Genomic DNA, 23,034 nt, shown 5'->3' with positions numbered 1-23,034 from the left:
GTTGTCAAACACCATAGATAGGTCAAAATATACCACACTGGTGCTGAAGCAATTATCAAATGCTGCACTCATCATATCATAAAACTGCACCAGACTAGTTATATCAAAACATTTTTAATAAAACCATGTTGGTTTAGATCTGTCAGTGCAAAAAATGGTATAATTTTGGTTCAACAGAGAGAGTAAACACCTCTCAAAACACTTGCCCATTAATGAAGTTAAACTGATGGGATGACAGAAATAATATCACGTCAGCCATTCTTACAAATTGGAACAATAAATGCAGACTTCCAAGTAAACGGCGCCTCTGTATTCATCAAACTTCTATTTATAATATTGTCAAAGGTTCCACCAAATTATCCCTTAGACTATTAATAAGCCGAGTATCAAGTCCAGTCCCCTTGAGCTATTTTATTTTAATCTTAAGGCTGTTCTAACCATATCTTCAGTAATTCTGGGGCATATAAAAGAAGATTTATCAAGATTCAATTTCTGTACTGAAAGTTTATCCTTATCCCTTATCTTATCCCTGTACTCTTTTTAGTAGCTATGCAATGTTCTTGATATGACTTGTGAGAATGCCTACATTCAGGACTGGTCTGCTTCAAGTATTTACATTCTTAATATTATTAATGTAGTTATAGAGTTTATTTTCATTTGTATACACTGCTGGTGAGTCCTTACATGCATGTTAGTACTCTTGATTAACATTTTTAATTCCTTACTGGTTTTATTTATTTATTTATTTAACTTTTTATAAAGCCTATTATTTTGTTTTCTACTTTCTTAAGAGCTGAGGTAATGAGGTAATTTTACAGTCCACCACACAGATTTAGTGTATTTTGTACATGAATATATTATTCCTTGCCAGAGATTTTCAAATGAAGCTAAGTTTCATGCATGCTGACATATCTCGAACCAATTATTTTTTCTACTATCGATCCTGTCATGTTTATAAAAACTTTGCAACCATAGCTAGTTACTACTAACTTACTGGGGTTGACATTCAAATTTATAATAAATGACAATGCTAAGTGATTAGATGTACCAAGCGTTGGCAAAGATTCAATATAAGAAATGTCAGTACTTATATCTGAAAACAATAAGTCCGATATATTATTCCATCAAACTGGAACGTCAGCTAACTGAATGTAATTTTTTGTTGATATCATATTAAAAAGAATTAATGTTCAGACTGAGTAGTACAAACTTCACACTTTCATTTAATATTTGGAAAACTGAAATCTCCTAAAATGATTAAATTATTCAGATTTCATTTTTCCCCAATGAACTCTAAATAAGACGATTATTGCCTAGCCATATTTGCACAATGATAGCTACATGTAACATGTAAACTATCAGTGTTAAGATAGTCTATAAAATCACCTGCAATTGTTTTCATCCTAGGGTAAACCTATGGTTGTCTAGAAGGATTTATGTACACATATAACTACACCTCTCACTGCTGTTTCAGTTCTAAGGCATTCAGTTTTTCTATAACCAGATAACTTCATTAATTTACAAAACTTCAGTTATGATAATAATCAAATACTAAAAGTGATGCAGCCACAAATACTTCATAAACTGCATGCATTAACACTGTAGAAAAGAATAACAGAATTGTATTAACCTGTTGCTTCTTGCAGCATGAACACTGTGTTGGGCATGATAAAACTGTAATCTAAAAACATGTCATTATATCTGAAGTTTGTTTTACTTATCAGTTTGCCATCAATAAAATTGGGACCGAACTGATCTGTATCAAACAACTCACATTTACCTGAAAATTCATCCCATGTTTTAATCAGCGTCATCATTCTCACAAAAGTGGCTTAGCCATTTATTAATTTCATTAATTCCCACTGGAGGAACAGTGATTCACTGACTGAGGTTTCTATGCCAGTTTTAATACCTGGGGTTCAGTCCTGACCTCTAGTCACTGTCTGCTTAAAATTTGATGTTCACTTATGTCTGTGTTGGTTTTCTCCTGGTATTGTGGCTTCATCATTTCCCCAAAACATGCTGACAGATTGGCTACTGTGAATTAAGCACATATAATGCATTTGCCTCACCCAGGTTAACTGAAAGGGTTAAAGAGAGATCAGTTTATTTATATAGTTAACAGATAAATAAATTACAATAGTTTTCAATGTCTTCTTTATCAGTTCAGGGTAATAGGAAACCAGAGCCTGCCCTGGTAAGTAACAAGTGTAAAGTGAGGCAACACTCCTGGATGAGATGTAATCTTTCACAGAATATAGTCATGTTCCACATATATCTTGGGCCAGTTTGAGCCTCATCAATTCACTTGTTTGTGTGTCTGTGGGATGTGATAGTAAACCACAGTCCCAATGAAAAACTATGAAGCCACATGTAGGACATGCATACTGCACAGAGAAAGCACCAAATCTAGGAGCAATATTAGACAGCCATGTTCTCTGAAGCAACAGTGCTAACCATTGCATCACCTAGATAGAATTAAATATATCAATGGACTAAATACATTTAAGGATTTTTTGCATCAGTTCATTTGTTTTAAGATGTGTGAAAAATAATAGCATGTTTTTTATTTCTTTCTTGTACTTTGGAGATATCCAGAATTGACAGTTTTCACATTCATAGGATCAAAATATTAAGTTACAAGTGTTGCAAGCTTGTGTTTGCAAAGCTACTTGCATGCTATTACATAAACATATGGGGAAGATTGTGCACATGCTTTGCTCCAAATGTTCGTCATACTTTTCTGGCTGGGTCTCAACAGGAGAAAAGAATACTGTGTGTTCTTCCTACTTACTTTACAGAGTAATTTCAACGAATTATTCAAGATGAAATTGCTTAATGTAATTACAACCACTTAGAAGACTGCCTTACAATGATGCTGAAACTCTTGAATTATTTTTAATCAGGCAAAAAGGTTTGCCACTGAAACTTCATTTTTAACCGAATGAGGCAGCAAACCTCATCAAAGTACAATACAAGAGTTCTGTTGTCCTGGAGGGTGAGTACTTCCATAGTAAAAAAAAACCTAAAAGAATAGAACCTGCTCCAGATGGCACGCAAAATGGAGGTGTGATGTAGCAATGCATGCAAAAATGGAGGTGTGAGATAGCAGTGCAAGTAAAATTGAGGTGTGAGTGGCAATGCATGTAAAATTGAGGTATGAGGTGGCAACACATGTAAAATAGAGAAGTGAGATGGCAACACAAGTAAAGTGGAGGTGTGAGGTGGCAGTCCAAGTAAAATGAAGGTGTGAGATTACAGTGCACTTAAAACAGAGGTATGAGGTGACAATGCATTTAAAATGAAGGTGTGAGATGACAGTGCAAGTAAAATGGAGCTGTGAGGTGGCAGTGTATGTAAAATGATGGAATGAGGTGGCAGTTCAAGTAAACTGGAGGTATGAGGTGTCAACACATGTAAAATGGAGATGCGAGATGGCAACACAAGTAAAGTGGGGGTGTGAGGTAACATTACATGTAAAATAAAGGTGTGAGATTACATGGCACATAAAATGGAGGTGTAAGATGGCAGTGTATGTAAAATGAAGGTGTGAGGTGGCAACACAAGTAAAGTGGAGGTGTGAGGTGGCAGTACAAGTATAATGAAGGTGTGAGATGGCAGTGAATGTAAAATGGAGGTGTGAGGTGGCAGTGCAAGTAAAATGGAGGTGTAAGATGACAATGCATGTAAAATGGAGATGTGAGGTGACAGTGCATGTAAAATGGAGGTGTGAGGTAGCAGTGCACATAAAATGGAGGTGTGAGATGACAGTGCATGTAAAATGGATGTGTGATGTGGCAATACAAGTAAAATGGAGGTGTGAGATGGCATTGCAAGCAAAATGGAGGTGTGAGATGGCAGTGGAAGTAAAATGGAGGTGTAAGGTGGCAGTACAAATAAAATGAAGGTGTGAGATGGCAATGTATGTAACATGTTGGTGTGAGATTGCAGTGCATGTAAAATGAAGGTGTGAGATGCCAGTGTTAGGAAAATGGAGATGTGAGGTGGCAGTGCAAGGAAAATGGAGCTGTGAGGTGGCAGTGCACATAAAATGGAAGTGTGAGATGGCAGTGCAAGTAAAATGGGAAGAATAGGAGGAGGAGAAGAGTTATGATGCAAATGACAATGGCAGGCCTTTTTCTTTATACTTATATTAGGTCAGCATACATTACATGGTAAATACCAATTTCAGACTTGACCACAAAAATACAACAACACAGTAAGCAAACTGTGACTTACTACCTCAAAACATTAATAGCACATTGAGACAGATGGCTATAAATGAACTGGCTCTGCGGATGACAGAAATACAACACAGTAAGCAAATTGTGACATAGCTATCCATACAGCTTAATAGTTCATTGAGACAAGCTAAAAATGAACTGGTTCTGCAGACCTAGCATGATTCACCAAATCTCATCTTACTTTACAATATGTGATTCTGAGCACGTCACTTACTAAGACCAAAGTTCCTGCTTCACAGATGAAAACGAAAAATATGAAGTCACAGAGTATGGAATGTATGTGTTAGATAATAACAGCATGCTCAATGAGAAAAAGAGATTAAAATATAAATTACTTCCACTAGCATATGCCAACAAGAAGGACCTTTGTGCATTTAGGACACTCTCCAAAAGAATCTGTTAATTAATTCTCTTCTCAACTAAGCAGAACTCCATTGCTCTAATCTCCAAAGAGCTAACTGGGTCCCTATAAAAATGAGCAGATCTCCTTTAGCTCTGTCTTATACATAAACCTTATATGGTAACATCATCCCCCAGCCATTGGCTGTCTGTGACCGCATCCCCATACCAGCGTAGCTCACAATCCAGCAGGGCTATAACTACTCTCCCAGCAGTTCTCTGTCTTCCACTGACCATGCCTTCTCAACCTTAAAACCCACCTTATTGGGATTCACTGCCTTCCAAAATGTATAACATTCTTGATTACAACACTTTCAGATGACAGCTATTAAAACATCTTAGTAAAAGATCAACATGGTCCTGTTTCACTCATCCCCATAGCCTAAGTAGCCTACCTGGCTATCTAATCTCTTCATTTGAAACTTTCTTCCCCTCAAGAATGTTTCAGTATTTCTTAATACACACGCACACACTTTGGATTAGAAAAGTTCCTCTTCGAATGTGTTTGTGTTACAACAATCGTTCTTATATGCGTTTATCTCACTTGTGCTAAAGCTCCTATTGTATGCTTGAAACATAAACTCTTACTTATGTATATGCTCTATTGTACTCCTAGGTCGTAGGTGAAATGGGTTTGTATGATGGGATCAGTCCACTACCCGGGTTAACAAACATAAATAAAAAAATAAACTGTAGTACTTCCTAAAGCTACAGACATGAAAATTAGTATTACATAAAATAAGACTGTTATTTCAAGAGCAGCAAATATAACTGAAACTAGCAACGGTAGTTATTGGCCTGTTTGAAGACCAATCTGCAAAGTTGCGCACTTGGGATAAAGACTTTATGTATATGTGGTAATCACAGAGCTTTGAATGCAGAGTATTGACAGGTAATAATAACTCTCCTGCTACTGCTTCTCTCTGCTTACAGCCCTTTGGTTTTCCAACATTTTAATTTTTCTGAACCGCTTGCCAAAAAGAGATCCATTGCTCTCCCTGCCCTGTCCCAGCCGGGTGTTCAATGCTCTACGTACGTTATGTAATAGCTGCACTTATTAACAAAATGATACAGCCTTAGAAAATGTCTGTTTTTCTGAGGTCTGAGGAGTCAGGAGAGTCTTTGATGGGACCCTCAATGATTCCCAGCTTCATCCTTCTGAATTTATTTTTGTTTTGCTTTCAAAATGCTCCGTTAATTTGCACATCGCTGGGAAAACAGGAAGTCTGACGATGTCAGCTGCATTCTTGCTCCTAAAAAGGAATTGCACCGAGACCTTTATTACAAGTTGGTCGTCTTTTTAATGATCATTGCATGTTATCGTAAACTATTGCTCAAAACCAATCAGGGACAAATCTCAACAGCATCCGGGACAAATCCAGAAATAATCAGGAACACTTTTAAAATATTAGCACTATTAAACTGAAACATTGACATAATAAGAGAATGTGAATTAATATACATTTTCTGAACTAAAGGGGGTCTATATCTCTAATTACTATAATCGTTTATTAAATGCAATTCACCACCTTTTCTGTCACCACATTTAAGAGGGTTTAAGATGGACAGACAACATAAAATCTTTGTCAACCTCAGGGATGTCCCTGAAAATCAGGGACAGTTGAAAGGCATGTCGCAGACTACCACCTCTGTACTGTCTGTCCCCATCGCAGTATTTCGGATAAGCCATACTAAGTACCAGAAGTATACACCCCCTGACCCTCGTGAAATCTTGTGATGATTTACCGTTAAGTGAAAAATGAAAGTGCATATTGTTTATGCTGCCAGCAGGATTGACAAATATAGACATACATGCTATGCTGCTGTGCCTTATTTAATCAGTTACCCTTCAGAAGTCTGCCTTCCCTCATCCAGCATGGGCTCCTGCTTACAGGTACCCTCGTTTGAATAACCCGTCTTTACGAGGGACAATCCCTGTTTGGGCAGTTCTGTCCTGCAAAAAAAAAAAAAAAAAAAAAAACTAAAAAATGGCAAATGTCCTGAGACTTTAGGACAAAAATATTTCCTAAGTTTTTTTTTAATAGTTGCATTAACTAGTTACTTTGTATCTGAAACACCGAAATGTTACGTAAAATAGCATAAGCAACTCAAATGCTGTAAGAATGAGCGTTTATTTGTGGAAAAAAGTAAATTTTTATATTTGCACTGGCCGTAGGTATGTTTCGTCCTGCAAAATCTCACGTCTCAACAAAAACATGTTCCACTCTGGGCATTTGTAAAGCTGGCAGTCCTATTGGAAAGGGTATGGATCCATACCAAGCAGCAATACATACTTGCAATCCGGACAGCAAGTAGAAGTTACACCAGTTCAGTTGGAGAATGAATAGGAGAAGATGGACTCCAGGTTTACTTTGTCAGCTTAGCCTCCTTAAAACGTGCACCCCTCAACAGTTAGATAACTTATTTAAGTGAAGGAAAGGGTTTTTCTCCCCATTGCTCCTGTTCCATCAATTGAGAAAAGGGAGGGATGCTGAAGTCCATTATGCTTTAATGGGTGGGGTTAGCTGTACATGTGAAGGCTGACTAAGAAGAACATCAGAGTCTGTCTTAATAATCTGTACGGCATCGGTGGGCTAATCTCTCCAAGTCAAAAAAGTTCTGCTGTTTTAGACTAACGCTGCTACAGACATGCTGAGGTTCACCGTTATTGCCCTGCTCCACATTATCTCAGCTGGAATATGTGCTGCCCAGTTTCCCCGTCATCAGTGGCCGGCTAATTGTGCCCCCTGTGAAACAGTTGTGTGCGCTCCAAAGCCCGCCGGTGGTTGTGCCACAGGCCCTGCTGTGAGGGATCCCTGTGGATGCTGTGAATTGTGCCCCGCTGGCGAGGGCGACCCCTGCGGGGCAGCCATCCGCTGCGGCCCCGGACTGCAGTGCATCTTCAAGGAGAAGGTGGAAAAGAAAGGACGAGGGAAGAGTGGGGTATGTGTCTGTAAAAGTCACTCGGAGGTGTGTGGCAGCGACGGAGTCACCTACCGCAATCTCTGCGAGCTGAAAGCCGCTAGCTGGAAAGCTCAGAAACGGGGTGCAAGCGAGATCCGTTCAACAGGGAAAGGTGCATGCAGCCAGGGTGAGTCCGCACCAGTTTTATGTGTCCGTTTGGGGAGACTAGCCCCACCAGTCTTTGCTCTGTCGGTGAACTTTAGTAAGCGGTAGAAGCAGTTACTATGCAGGTGACATATTTTATAAGTGAAAGATTTACTAGAGCAGAGCCTTACCCTCTTAGCCCAACAATCAAGGAAAACACTAACATATTTTCTTAATCAAAGGGTCAAAATCAGACGCGTTTTGGTAAAGCTCACATACAAAACTCACAGAACAAAAACTATTGGATTAACATCCATTTCACTGTTCAGTCATCACTTATTATCAGTGTTTATTCTTCTGCCACAAACACAAACGGGAAAAAGGAATAGCATTATAGCAACCCCCTGGGCATCATTAGGAACATCCCTGAAAATCAGGGAGATTTGTGAGGTATATCTAATAGGGTTTTGTGGTGCAAGGGGCAGACGATAACAAAATGTTTGGCCACTCCAGTAGGAGCCTTATTTTTAAACTGATGACTAACTTTATAAGGGGCATGAAAATACATCCTTAATGTTGGAAAAGTAATTTTGCATTGTAATTGGGGTACACAAGTGGCATGCCATTAGGAGCAGATGGGCTTCTAGGGTTTATATACAACTTGCAAAACAGTTTCTTCTTTCAGCCTTTTAATTTCGAAGATGGGCAAAACATGCAGCAGGGTGGGCTAGACCGCTTCTGCCATTGTTCCCAGAAGGTAAAGTTTACTACTACAATTAAGATCCCAGCAACGTTATCTGACTTTGAAAAATATTAAGTCAAGTCATTCATATGAAAATAGTGATAGCTAGGCTTCTGTGAACTGAACTTAAAAAATGTGTGTGTGTGTGTGTGGGGGGGGGGACTGGGCAGAATGACAGAGTAGAATCATATGATAATGATTGCCCTGCCCTTCAATGCTTAAATGGAATTCAGGAACAGGGAAAATAATTTTGTTGTTAGATCATAGATCGCACATCAAAATATAGTCACCAACGTGTAAATATTGTACATGTGAATGTTCTCACTTCTTAGTTAATTACTTTTGAGACATGAGCTTACTTTCGTTATTGTGATAATATTTCCTGTGTGTTCTTATATTTATTCTAGTTTGTGAGTCTGTAGTAAATGTAACACAAGATCTGACAAGTTATAGTGCAGAATGACTGCTTACTGATGGAACTCAACAGCAGAGTACATTTTCACATCAGTGCTGTCATGTAACATCAAAGTTTTCAAGTCAGATTATATTAAAAATGTCGTGTGCTGTGAGACCTGATGATGTCAGGCCATTTAATCAATCAGTTTAATTAATTAATTGTATCACTCAGAAAAAAAGTATGTTTGTGAGTCAGCAAAACAGACATTTCTCTAATTCTTGGTCACATTTTGACAAATGAACTGGCATTTAATCAACTGCAACTCAAACAACTGTCCTGCTTCAGAGACCATGTGTTGTTCTGAATGAGGGCATGTTAGTTAATAAATGCTATATAGGAGGACATTACATTGCATGTATTCTGCTACTGATTTACAAATATTATGCATGCTGTAAACTGGGACAAAAATGTTTTGCATGTAAGCTAATTTAGGATAGGCATCATTACTTTTTGAACCTTCTGAGTGTGAACTTTCCATCCTTTTATTTTGTCTCTTGAGTTACAGTACACTTATGAAATTGCATGAAACACCCACTGGAACAAGCATGTTTGCTTATTGATTTATTTATTTATTTAATATATACTTGTGTTTAGGTTTACATTCCATTCTGAATAGTCATTGCTTTTATTAAATGCACAACAGGGCAGTAAACTACATAAACAAGTCAGTTGTAAACTGTGTGAACTTCCACAGACCTCTACATTTGCTGAGTGCCTAAATAACACATTGTATTTGTTTGTTTTTATTTATTTTATGGCATAAAGGTGATCAGTCATTCTAAGCACCAGTCATACAGTTTTCCTTATTTAAACGACGTACATGCATCACATTTTGCAATGTACACCACTCTTTCTGTATTGCAAGTTATAACATTTTTTGCACCCAGACTCCTGTCTATAATCTCAAGTACTATATATAGACTGTTGACTGTAAATTTGCAATATCTACAATTTCCATGTGGACATTTCTCCTTTTTCCATAATTTTTCAATGTCATAAAACAAACTTTCATGTTGTTTACTTTTTAATAAGTGAACATTAGACCTTCTCCTGCACTATCCCAAGCTAAGTGATTAGCTTTCTGGATCTTCCAATATGAACTCATAATTTCTTTTTCCATACTGTTGCCCATTAAATATTCCAAAACCATTCTACTTTCTTTTTCATTTTTGTTGCTACTTCCAGTACTTTGAAACAAATCACTTTCTTTTCTTGAACACATTATAGGCTTTTGTCTTTCTTCTTTGCAGAATCTTATCTGCTCAGTCACTCCCCTCATTAATTCATCCTGATAAACTACATTAAGGAACAACTCTTTGTTTACTTCCATTGTATTAATAAATTCAGTTTCACCAGTCACCATACTTGTACTCTTATTAATATAATCTTGATCACATTCACCTTAACCTAAAGTGTACACATTCAAAATAAAAAAAAAATACTTCCCACATTATTTCTAAAAATTCTGTTACATAATCTATTCTTTGCTTCATCATTAAACAACTCAATATTTAAACATCATATTGTTCTCGTTTCAAAATGTATGTAAAATGAAAGAAAGATGGGGAATTTCCAATAAACTGAAATTATTCAGACAAATCTTTTCATCTCCTCTCCATACAGGGGATATATCATCAATAAAATGAAAATATTTCCTTAAGAAGTTATACAATTTGAATTCTTTATAACGTCTTATTCTCACTCTGCCATTAACAAACTTGTGTCTCTAGGGACCAGTATGATGCTGTAGCTACTCTACAGAACTGCATATAATACTCCCCACCAAAAATAAAAATATTCTTTTCTAGAACAGAACAATTTCTATAATACAAGTATCAAACAAATTTATTTTGAATCAAGTTAGTCATCTCTAATAACCAGTTTCTTAAGTTATTCAAACTTTCTTCATGAGGAATGAAATATCATAATAATTTAACATTTCTGGTAACAAACACATCTTCTTCAGTCAATTCTGTCACTCTCATTTAGAAAATAATTTCAAATGCATCTCTGATAAAATAATCTACATTTGTTGTGACTGGATTCAAGTAATACTATACTGCCCTAGCCAATGGCTCTGTCTTTGACCTATCTGTACTAACAATGGCCTGGGGATTCGATAAACTATGTGTAGGCTTAGCGCAAAGCCTACACGGGGTTTATGTCTTTGTGTGGTGAGCAGCAGTGCTAATTACATATGCATGCTGAGTACCATATTTAAATGTAAACAAGTGCAGTTTCGTGGCCAGCAACAGTGCTGCCAGCCAGGAAACCATATAAAGCAACACGGACACCAGCAGACACATAAAACTGTTTACCTATGGGCAACTAGGTCTGCAGGATTGTGCAGAATGCCACAATGATTAACAGAGTTATTAAAAAGCAATGTATATAGTTGCACCATATTGCAAGAAAGTGTACACAATGCAGGGTGTTGTAGAAACCTTTTTCAGGCATACTGAATAAAAGTTGTGTAAATGACCAGTAAGGGTACATAGAATGCGTTATAAATAAATAGTTAGGGGAAGTGTGTGTATTGAAAAGGGACACACAGATGAATTGTAGGAATGAACACAGGGGTAGAGGACAAGTGAAACATGGTAATGTACAGCAGATGAAGGCATGTCATTGAAGACAGTTGTAGCATGAACACTAATCACATATTGACACGATACAGTATGGACTGCACGGTTATTATATATTATGTGACTATCACAAAGGTGACATATCAATGCAGAAGATTCTTTGTGAAGCAAGCATTCTGACATGAACAATGGAGAGGACATACATTAGGGATGGCATATACAATAGGGGTTAAGTGCATATTGTGAAGCTGTACAAAATGAGTTCCTGAATATGAATGCAATGTCAGCACAGGTGTCAACCAAGTGGTACACATAGTAACAAGCTAATGGGCAACAGTAGTCAGAAGCATGCACATTCATGGACAATATCAGAATAACACCACCAGTAATCCCATGTCTTTGACATAATATATGTGATTGTGAGTGATCATAGATGGTTCTGCAAGAACACACATGTATAACTATTATGATTTGTCAGAAATATATGAGGGGAATCAAGCACACCTTCCTCTAACTTTAACATCTGCTGAAGGTGTTAGGAGGGACACTATTATACCTGCATTTGAGATTATGAGCAATCCTGGCTAGCTAACAGGTGTGCGTGGCATATATATGGCACAATCCACACTGTCACAAATGTAACTCATGACATCAATGTTGTCAATCAGCTATGTATGTGCATCACAGCAACATGTATCACACATGCATTTTATATAACACCTTGTTGGGGGTTCCACACTGCGGCAAATGTGGTACACTTAAGCAACTCATCCCTGGAAGACATGTCGGGAGGTACATGAAAAAGGGTGCATTGTACTCAGTTATTGGCATGATGAAGGCTGAGAACTAAGGAACTATAATGTCCTTTGATGTGGATGTCCCACAAATATTCAGGAGTTGTGTCACATACAAGGAAGTAATCACCACTGTGGACACATGCTGATGGACATTCTGCATACAGTCTACCTGTGTACACAGGTCACATACCACTTGGTCTGCTCATGGGGGTGTGCTGTCTATATTATAATTACATTGTGTATTTGCTTTTATAATGGGTGGCCGCGGTGGTGCAGCGGTTAGCATTGTCGCCTCACAGCTGGAGGTTCTCCGGTTCGATCCTCGGCTGGGGTGCCTTCTGTGTGGAGTCTGCATGTCCTCCCTGTGGTCATGTGGGTTTCCTCCGGTTTCCTCCCACATCCCAAAGACATGCTGTAGGTGGATTGGACACTCTAAATTGGCCCTAGGTATGAGTGTGTGCATGTGTGTGCCTTCCGTAGAAGGTTGGGCGCTGGGCTGGCAACTCAACACCGTAAAAACTCTACTGCCAATCATGAATGGACAGGTTATCCGCTGTGGTGACCCCTAACCGGGAAAAGCCGAAAGAAGAAGAAGAAGATTTGCTTTTATAATGTAACAAATCCCCCCATGATTTTCTGTTCATCTATCATGTCTCCATGGCTATGGCAGCAATCCTTTGTGTGCATTGATACTGTCTGTACTATACCAATACCACACTTGGATTCAATGATTGTCCACAATTTGCAATCCTCCACAAAGCTGGTTGGACAAAGGATGTGTAAGTTATTCTTGACATCTGAGACTTAAATAATGAACAGGAATGGGTCTAGCACAAAACACTGAGGTACAGACCTGATCAGTAGACTCTTGATATAGATCCCTTCACAGACTTCAACATATTTATCTGTCACGTATGTGATCCAGTGGTTTACCCACTTGGTGATATAGGTGTTTATGGCCACTTATGACAATGTCTCAGTAATACCTCAGTGTGGATGTGTGTCAAATGCTTTGGTCAGGTCAAGTTATGCAGGATGATAGTGTTCTCATCATGCATGCCCTTGTTGACCATCTTGAGGACTTCGAACAGATGTAACAGACATGATGTAGTCTGAATAAATCACAGATGTCTTTCACACTCAGTCGGGATGTTAACTGTGTTCTTTTAGAAAAGGTCTATGATGACTTGTTGGTCTACCTCACAGATGAGGTGAGTAAGGATGTGTCTATACATGCATGCATATATTATTTATTTATTTTATTTATTTATTTAACATTTGTTTACCAGGAAAGTCTGACTTGGAATGAAGCCAATTTTCAGTGAAGGCCCAGGGAGAAATAATGTGGGAGGAAACCAGAGCACCCAGAGGAAACCCACACAAATACAGACAAGAGATGCAGACTCCACATAGAAGGCACCCCAGCTGAGAATTGAACCGGAGAACCTCTTGCTGTGAGGTGACAATGCAATCGCTGCACCACTGCACCATCCATTATTATCATTATGGAAGATAGTAAGACTATTGTGCATATGTGTATATTTGTTCGACTGCATTACATTCTGCCATTGTCTATATGGGATGTGCAGCACACCATGATATAATTACCAATCACACATGCAGTGGCCTGGAGATGGCTTGCAGAGGCTCATGAAAGGGCTCTGCTTCATGACATGTGTATGCATATTTGACATTAGGGCATCCTCTACCCCTCTACAGGAAGGATGTCATGTGTTCAGAGAAAAAAAGAGGGTCCATGGGGCTATGTGAAAGGTAGCCTATGTGGTAGTAAAATGAAGAGCTATTCCAAAGATCATACAATGACCATAATGTACCACCAACCACACAACACACAGCAGTAGACTGGGCCTGATTTGAACATTACACCTGTGCAGGTATAGAATACAAATGCCATGTAATTTCACAGTAGCAGCACCTTATATATCTGACTGTAGTACTGTCATGTTGCACTTTATTTATTTATTTATTTATTTATTTATTTATATTTGTTGACCGGGATTGTCCGACTGGACGTAGGTCCATTTTCAGCGGAGGCCTGGGGAGAAAAGCTCCACAGTTAAAATAAACAGACAGTAGTTACATTGGCTTACATAGCGGTTAACAATTTACATAGCAATTACTTACAACATATTTACAGATGAAGAACATAGTACATCAGTAGACAACTAGAATCTTTATCTGTGAAGTACATAACAGACATTAACAAATGTTACAATAAGAAGTTCCTGCTGCATAATAAGTACTAGGCATATGAGCATCTGAGCTTGCTATAATCAAGGTAGTTAGTGGAGTGGAAAGAAAGGTAGTGGTTGGATGGGGTGGGTGATATTAGGGTGGGAGTTGCAAGGGCATAGCCAGCATGTTTTTAGGTGCGCTTTTAGTAAAGTTTTGAAGTGGGTGCATGATGGTATGGAGGTAATTGTGGGTGGGAGGGAGTTCCATAATTTGGCTATGGTGCAAGAGAATAGTGCTTCACCAGCAGAGTTATTGGCTTTAGTGATCTGCAAGTAATTTTTGTTGCTGGATCTTAGTGGTCTGGTGGTGCGATAGGGTTGGAGTAGATTCTGAAGGGATGGAACATTTAGTGGATGGTTTACTAGTTTGTGGGCGAGTGAGAGTTGATACCATTGAAGGAGTAAATATGAATTGAAGGAATAAAGTATGATAATATCATTGTATGCTGAGGAGAACATGTTAGGATGAGTATAAGGCATGAATGTGGAGTCACATCCCTATGTAAAATTGTCACAAAAGTGATAGTGGTATGCAAAGACATGCAAGTTGCCTGTTGTCAGATTAGAGCACCCACATGTGTAGGCAAAGTAGCTTGCAGACACAGTTAATGTTACTGCTACAGCACAGGTTTTCTTGAATACTGTCAGAGTGAATATTACACAGGATGACATAATCATTGTGTGCTACAACAAGCTGTTCAGAGGAGGGCTGGACATATCTGTGGACTCAAATCTCATTCTAAAATTGTCACCATAGTGATTATTGAATGCACACACAATTGACTGCAGTGAGAATAGAGACTCCCAATCTAACTATTTACAGAGCACAGTACTTAATGCAAGTGCCACAGCACAAGTCTGGTGTGTATAGTGTTGGACAACACTTTAGAACTGATGGCATCACCAGAGTCTGGTGAGAAGAAGATAATAGTAGTAGTGTCCCACATGCTGGTGTAAAATGGTCTCTTGAATGTCAACCAACTGAACACACACACACACACACACACACACACACACACACACACACACCAATTGACCACAGTGAGAACAGAACACTTACCTGACTATTTACAGAGTACAGTACTTAACACAAGTGCCACAGTACAATTCTGGCTTTTATAGTGTCACATAATACTTTATAGCTGATTACATCAGCACAGTCTGGTGAGAAGAAGATGGTAATACCAGTGTTCCGCATGCTGGTGTGAAATGGTCTTTTGAATGGCAACCAAATGAACAAACACACAAACACACAGACACACCCACACCAGCTGACTGCAGTGAGAACAGAACCCCTACCTAAGTACGCTGACTGGATAACTCAGTATTTAACCCAAGCATCACAGCACAAGTCTGACTTGGAGAGTGTCAGACAACACTTTATAAGTGATGATATCAGCAGTGTCTGGTGAGAAGATGCAGGTGTAAAATGGTCTCTTGAATGTTAACCAACTGAACAAACACACACGCACACCAGTTGACTGCAGTGAGAACAGACCCCTCCCTAAATATAACTGAACAAATACAGACACACACACACACACACACACACACACACACACACACACACACACACACACACACACACACACACTCACCAGTTGACTTCAGTGAGAACAGAACCCCTCCCTAACTAAGTACACCAACTAAAGAACTTTGTATTTAACATAAGTGCCATGGCACAAGTCCAATGTTTACAATGCAGTGGGCAATTTATAGAGGATGACATAATCATTATTGAATGTTTGAGAGAAGATGTTATGAGGCCTGAATTAAATGGATGTGTAGGCATGTACAACTGTCAAAATATTTGTACTTCATGGGATTGTACTGATCACTGCAGCATACGCATTTATGCTGTTCTGACTAGATACATACACACACACACACACACACACACACACTCACACACACACACACACACACACACACACACACACACACACACACCAGTTGACTGCAGTGAGATTAGAACCCCTACCTAACAAGATACACCGGCTGGAGAACTCAGTACTTAACACAAGCACCACAGCACAAGTATGACTTATACACTGCTGCAGGACATTTTATAGTGGATGACATCATCATTGGATGTTTAAGAGAAGATGTTGTGAGGCCTGAATTAAATGGATGTGTAGGCATGTACAATTGTCAAAATATTGGTACACCATGGCAGCATACACAGTTATGCTCTTCTGACTAGACAGACACACACCAGTTGACTGCAGTGAAATTAGAACCTCTACCTAACAAGGTACACCAGCTAGAGAACTCAGTACTTAACACAAGTGCCATGGCACAAGATTGACTTTTACAATGCTGCATATAATGGATGGCATCATCATCATTGGATGTTTGAGAGAATATGTTGGGAGGACTATATGAAATGATTGGCTAGCCATGTATGACTGTCAAGATATCAAAGATCTGCATGCTATCAGATTGATAAGTGTGCAAAGTGTAGTATTTTCTGTTGTGTTTCTAATGTGAAGGTATACTTTAAGAGACAGCTTTACAAGCTATATACAAACAGATGTCCACATTACAAGTATTGGAAAATATGTCAGTATAAAGATGTACATGGTATATGTACATTTCTGTAGTGTAGTGGATATGTTTGGGAACAAGTTCTGAGAGACCAAGTTTTAAGTGCATTTTGCAGGTAACACATGGCTACAGTTTAAGTATGCGTTCTTTCTGTAAAAAGTGCCTTCCGTTTGTTTAGGTGTTCACATGTATCTTCATGAAATGAAGACTAAATGGACAGTAAACATAAGTAATGCATGGTAATGTGCACTTTCCATAGTTCACCACCAAGCAGCTGGTTTGTTTGCAGGCTCGATAGCAAAGTGTTTGCACAGATACACATGTATACTACTTTCCCCATTTGCACATAGTTAAGTGATGAGCAAACATAAGCACTGTGGATAGTAGTGACTGTAAGAAACACACCTGCTGCTTATCTGTCTCTGTGGCAGCAGATTCAAGAGCATGGAGATAGTTATTTTGAGCCCAGATGATACAGGGTTTAAATCCAGGTGTATCTAATACTTTTAAGGATTTATTTGGAATGCAATGAAATAATTCTTTACTCTGCATTCACTGCGTGTTACCTTAATACAGCACGTTTAAGCAGCATTCTGAGTGTATCCTGCGTGCACCTTTTCAGGTTATTATAGTGGTGCCTACACTGTTCTCCAGTGTGTAGAATGCCATTCACATTGGAGACAGCCTTGCCCAGACTATTCCAGGCCACAGACTTGTGCTGGGAATCTGTATAGTGCCCCTGCAAGTGCCTTCAGCTGTGGTGTTTACAGGAGTCCAGTAAAGATTCTGGACTCCTTGACAGCCCACCATTGAGCCCTAAATTGGGCACCTTCCCTTCTACCTCCAGATATATCCAATCAGGGCAAAACAGCAACACATAAAAGTGCTTTCCCGCCAATTTGTGTTATCATATTTACTGCTAGTGTGCAAAGCTGAACACTGCTGCCAGCCAAGTTTGAACAACATTAAGTAGAGTGCAACAGTGCCAAACAGAGAGGAAAATAGTTTTTGAAATAGGAAGGTTAACCTGACATTTGGCATTAGTTAATGGGCTGGTTGCTGGTGTAAGTATTTATAGCTTGTTGAATAGCTCCTCCATCTTGAATTGGTTGATTACAGTTCAACTGTTTATGCTGTAATTAGCATGCCACAATATTTACTGTGTTTGCACGGCTCAACTGCTTACTGAATACAAAACAGTGTACTGCATGACACGCACATGATTTTAGTGCACTGTGTTGGTTATTTTGAATCTGCACCTCGATACACAGTTTTAGAGGAACATGCAGTCCTTTATGAATCTGCATATAGGTCTAAATGAATTCAAATGCTACTTTAGTATACCAAGGAATGTAACAATTCTTGATTTATTTACAGCCAAAAAATCTAACAAATCTTCATTATTATTCTCTGAATCATATACATTTAAAATGAAAACAGCAATACTTGTATAAGTTTTCCCAGTATCATTAAAATTCATCACCTTAAGGTACCATTCTCAGTCATCTAAAAATGCTACTTTATTACCTTAATATAACATTCACTTGATATTGTAACTAGTACCACTCCCTTATCAGCTTTCAGATAGATATAATTCTTATTCTTGGTGAGTTTGTTCCCTGTTTTCCATTTATGCAAACTTAAATTAAAAAATACTTTTATTTGGATCAATTCATCCCTTCTAAATTTCAGACCTTCTAATGCTCATTTTCAAAGGACAGTGTGTATTAGTTCATAATGTGCTCAGTTCTCTTAAAGTGTTTTCTGTCCCAGTCAAACTCAGTAACACATTTACATTCAGTTTTCTTGTAAACTTTTTCAAAACTGCAATAGTATTAGTGACATCAGCCCTTGTACTCAGCACTTGCAATTTCTTCCTCATAAGTCTTTCACTTAAATGTATAATACTGAGCAAACCTTTATTGTTTACCCTTCTGATGTTGTCTCTATAGTTTCCAGCCATATACTACCTTCATCAGGGTATGCTGAAAACTGATTGAAATCATTCTCAACTGCTTCACGAATAGCCATCACAGTTTACTTTTGTAGCTTACAATAATTTCTGCTCCTCCTACAGATTGTGCCACTGAAAAAGGCATCCAAAATGTAATAAAACAATATCTTTCTCAATGGCAGCCTAATACTATAAGCCAACTTACAAAAAAAAAAAAAAAAAAACAAGACCACAAGGTCAAGAAAAGCTACTTTTTATTGTTACAGTCAGTGCTTTTATCTATATACACTGCCAATAGACTTCTTCAGACTAAATTAGAAATTACATCTATATCCTTAAATACATACATAATTACACCACATGATATAAAACACTAATCAAAAACTGTAATAATATTTTATTAAAATGCCTCTGTGCATTCAGTAAAATGGAACACATAAACCACTAATCTTAAATAATTACTTTCCCCTTAAAAAGCCTTAAATATTTTGCTTGTGTCTGAGATTTTTGTTTATTAATTCAGGTTTGATACTCACTAAAAAACATTTAGGCCAGGTGGTAAATAAGCACCTAGAATTTCCTGCCATCTCATTTTGTCTAGCTTATTTTCCATATTCCCTTTTATCTCATCCAACTCAATTGTATTCAGAGCAAAACAAGTGAACTTCCTCTATCTTCAACATTTTTTTCCTGTTTGCCTAAATAAGCATTATATATTTTATGACATAAAGATGATTTCCTATGTAAAATGCTATACATTAATATAAAATAAAAAAAATCATATTAACATGTTTCTGGTTACATACATTATATATCACATATGTTCTTTTTTATAACAGTCATCAATCCATTACATAAACAGCTCAGTTCTTGCTTTCCCTTGAAACTTTCTGCTCCCCCAGAACATTATCATGTCTGTATTGTTTCCACAATTTCCATTTATTTGTATGTAATTTCCTCCTACCCTTTTCCAAAATCCCACTTCCAGTTCTTTTATCTCTGTTACAATGTTCAGTATTTTAAATACAGTTGTTTAGACTTTGATTGCAATTTTCTAGTAACTGTTTTTTAGCAGCCACTAGAATTAAACTTAACAAGGCCTTACTATGTCTAGGCAATTCAGATCATGTTTACCACCTCAAAGAATCATTTTCTTAATTACACCCATGTGCTCACCCAATATTTATGATAGAGTACTCTGTAGAGAATTTTTAAAATCTGCCAACTCATTACATTACAAAACATATGCCTCCTGTTACCCTTTTCTTCCCCATCACACCTCCAACATTTGCCATCTACCTGAGGAATAATTCTTTGGAATATACTTGGGGTATAAAGCTACCTATGCAAACACTTCCAAGCAAAAATCCTAAGCCTTCTCAACTTTCTTGCATACTTGGGAGCCATACATATGTTCTATTGTTTCCTTAAAAATTGCTTATGCAATCTCTCGTCCCAAGCTTTTCTAACCTCCTCTGATTAATTCTTATTGTGATGCAATATTTCATATGCCCTACTAATTATTCCTTTTTTTGACAACAGCTTCTCTTCTAGATTCAACTAAAACTCTACTACAACAGGGCTTAATCTAGGATTCCCCTATCCATTTCTGTTTGGTTATACTCGAATATCAATCCCTGGTAAGGAAGACAGTGTTTAGCCCACATATCTTTCTATTACCTTTCCCTCTCTAGTTATTTGTTCCCAAAACCTTGGTTCCTTTGTCAGTTTTCTCCAGTAAATTCCAACCCCCATTTGCCTATTCTCTGTAGCCCTACTTACAGACATCCTTATCAGCAAAATCTACTTTCTCAATTTTCATGTTGACGTAGTGCCTAGAATACTTTCTGCAACTTTAGGAATATAATATTCTGTATGGTTGTTATTATTCTCCTTAAAGATATGCATCTTTATTTCTTGAATTTCTACCCTGCTTCATCATCATCCATTTCCTCTTTGAATTATATCCTTCTGCTTGTGTTATGGATATGAGCCTTAATTGTGTAGCTCTAAAAATATCTCTTCAAATCAGGTAACCCTAAAACAACTTGTTCTAGTTGAAGAATCAACATATTCCACCTAACTCGTGCCCTCTTTCCTTCAACTCTGTATTAATTATTCTCCACAACTTCTCCTCTGGTTGGCAGCAATAATCCTGACCTGTATAAAAACTAAATGGGCTAAAATATTTTTACTGCTTGCTTCTTACTGTCTATATCTACAAACAAGAGCTTCCAGTTTCTAAGTTTTTGTATTATCTATTGTTTAGGCTCTTCTGTCATATCCTAGCTGGCATAACAGAAACATTTTAATCCATACTCCTAAATATCTCTGTGATGGCTTCTCTACCCCAGGCCAGTAATCAAGGAGCCTCAATCCCTACCACTGACCCCAGTGACAGACAGTCACTAAAACAGGAATGGATTTACACAGTATTTTCAGATGCAGCTCTCTGTATCAAGCACAATTTCCCCCAAGAGCACACAGGGAATATGCTCCAGATCTGGGACTGGTCTTTCTGTCTATCCAGATCCCAAACAACTCATTTTGGAGCACTGTTTCCCAGTTCCAAGTAGCTGACACACCCACACCTGGGTATTTGATTTTCACACACACACACACACACACACACACACACACACACACACACACACACACACACACACACACACTCCTGGGAAAGGCTGGTACAGATTTACTAGCTTTGCCCCTTCTGCCCAGACTATTTAGTAACTATACTGCCACCAGTCAACTACTCTCAGGCTCTTACAAGGGTATCCAATTATACTGAGTAAAATCAATACTGATATAAACGGTAGAGTGTAACCAAAGCAGCAAGGCTTTTTGGAGTGGCCAAGGCATCCCTAAAATAAGCACAAGCACTCTCAAGATATTAAAAGTATTCTCTAAAAGACCAGCCACAATGAAAGGTATAAAATATTTGATAAGTAATAAAATAGAAAACATGAGAATACTAAATATCTAAGTACATTAAACACCACAGTTTCAATCACAGGATAAATAAAAATAATACAGATGGACAGATTCAAACAGATTCAGAAAAACAATACTTAACTAATCTCACTGTATTTCCTGACTGTCTAAAGAATAACTTCCCTAATTAACTTAATTAATACAGCATGGCAGGATTAGAGGTTGAGATGCTTACTTCCACAAGGCAAGGTGATGAGCTTCTAATTAAACTGAACTGAATTCAATCAACTAACTGACTGTGATGACTGACATAGATCTTTATATCAGGTTCCAAAGTAAACAAAACAAAACAAACTGCTGTGAGAGTTCCATCCTCTCAGTGCTGGTTATAGAATAACATCACATTTGATTACCTGACTCTGATGCAATACACACTCAGAGCTTTACTAAGATCTGTTATGCTTCCAGCTAAACTGAACTAAACTCAGTCAACTAACTGACTGTGATAACTGACATAGATCTTTATATCAGGTTTCAAAACAATACAAAACAAAAACTGCTAAGAGAGTTCCTTCCTCTCAATGATAGTTATAGAATGATATCACATTTGATCACCTGCCTCTGGTAAAATACACATTCAGAGCTTTGCTAAGATCTGTTGCAGTATTTGAAAATTATAGAACAATTTAAAAACATCTACTCTTCCCTACCATAATTATTTTTTAAAACATATACATTTAATCAGTTATAATAACACTGTTGATATATTTTTAACACAAGCATCTGTACAGGTTAGTATGATAGCCAAATGACACAAAATTATTTACAAAACTCCAACTGATTATGCTGGCATATGTTACACATGCACTGCCCTATTCTCCCTGGCATAGGTCACAACTTCATCTTATTATGCCCATATAAATATGAGTAGTACAGACAGTTCACATGTGAGTACATAATTTATGGCTATAGCTTCTTTTTTATCTTCACCAATTTTATATCCCAAAAATACCACCATCTCATAATGTTCCACAGCACTGAGATGACTTTTTCAGGATTTATCAGGTACAAA

At 37.8% G+C, this 23,034-nt stretch overlaps 1 protein-coding gene across 2 annotated transcripts in view; it reads left to right on the top strand.

Annotated features, from left to right (window-relative positions):
* The first annotated feature begins 7,163 nt into the window (after positions 1-7,163).
* The window catches only part of IGFBP7 (insulin like growth factor binding protein 7), a 648,223-nt gene continuing 632,352 nt past the window's right edge, over positions 7,164-23,034 (top strand). The window contains exon 1 of one of the 2 annotated variants that reach the window (XM_044059015.1): positions 7,164-7,734. In XM_044059015.1, the coding sequence (XP_043914950.1) occupies positions 7,293-7,734 (442 nt within the window). In that variant the 5' untranslated portion in view covers positions 7,164-7,292. The remainder of the gene's footprint in view (positions 7,735-23,034) is intronic. The other variant, XM_044059014.1, reaches the window with a different exon arrangement.

Source organism: Protopterus annectens, chromosome 17.part0 (assembly GCF_019279795.1).
Source record: "Protopterus annectens isolate FY-2018-M chromosome 17.part0, PAN1.0, whole genome shotgun sequence".
Classification (NCBI taxonomy): domain Eukaryota; kingdom Metazoa; phylum Chordata; order Ceratodontiformes; family Protopteridae; genus Protopterus; species Protopterus annectens.
This window is presented reverse-complemented; position numbering and strand designations above follow the sequence as displayed.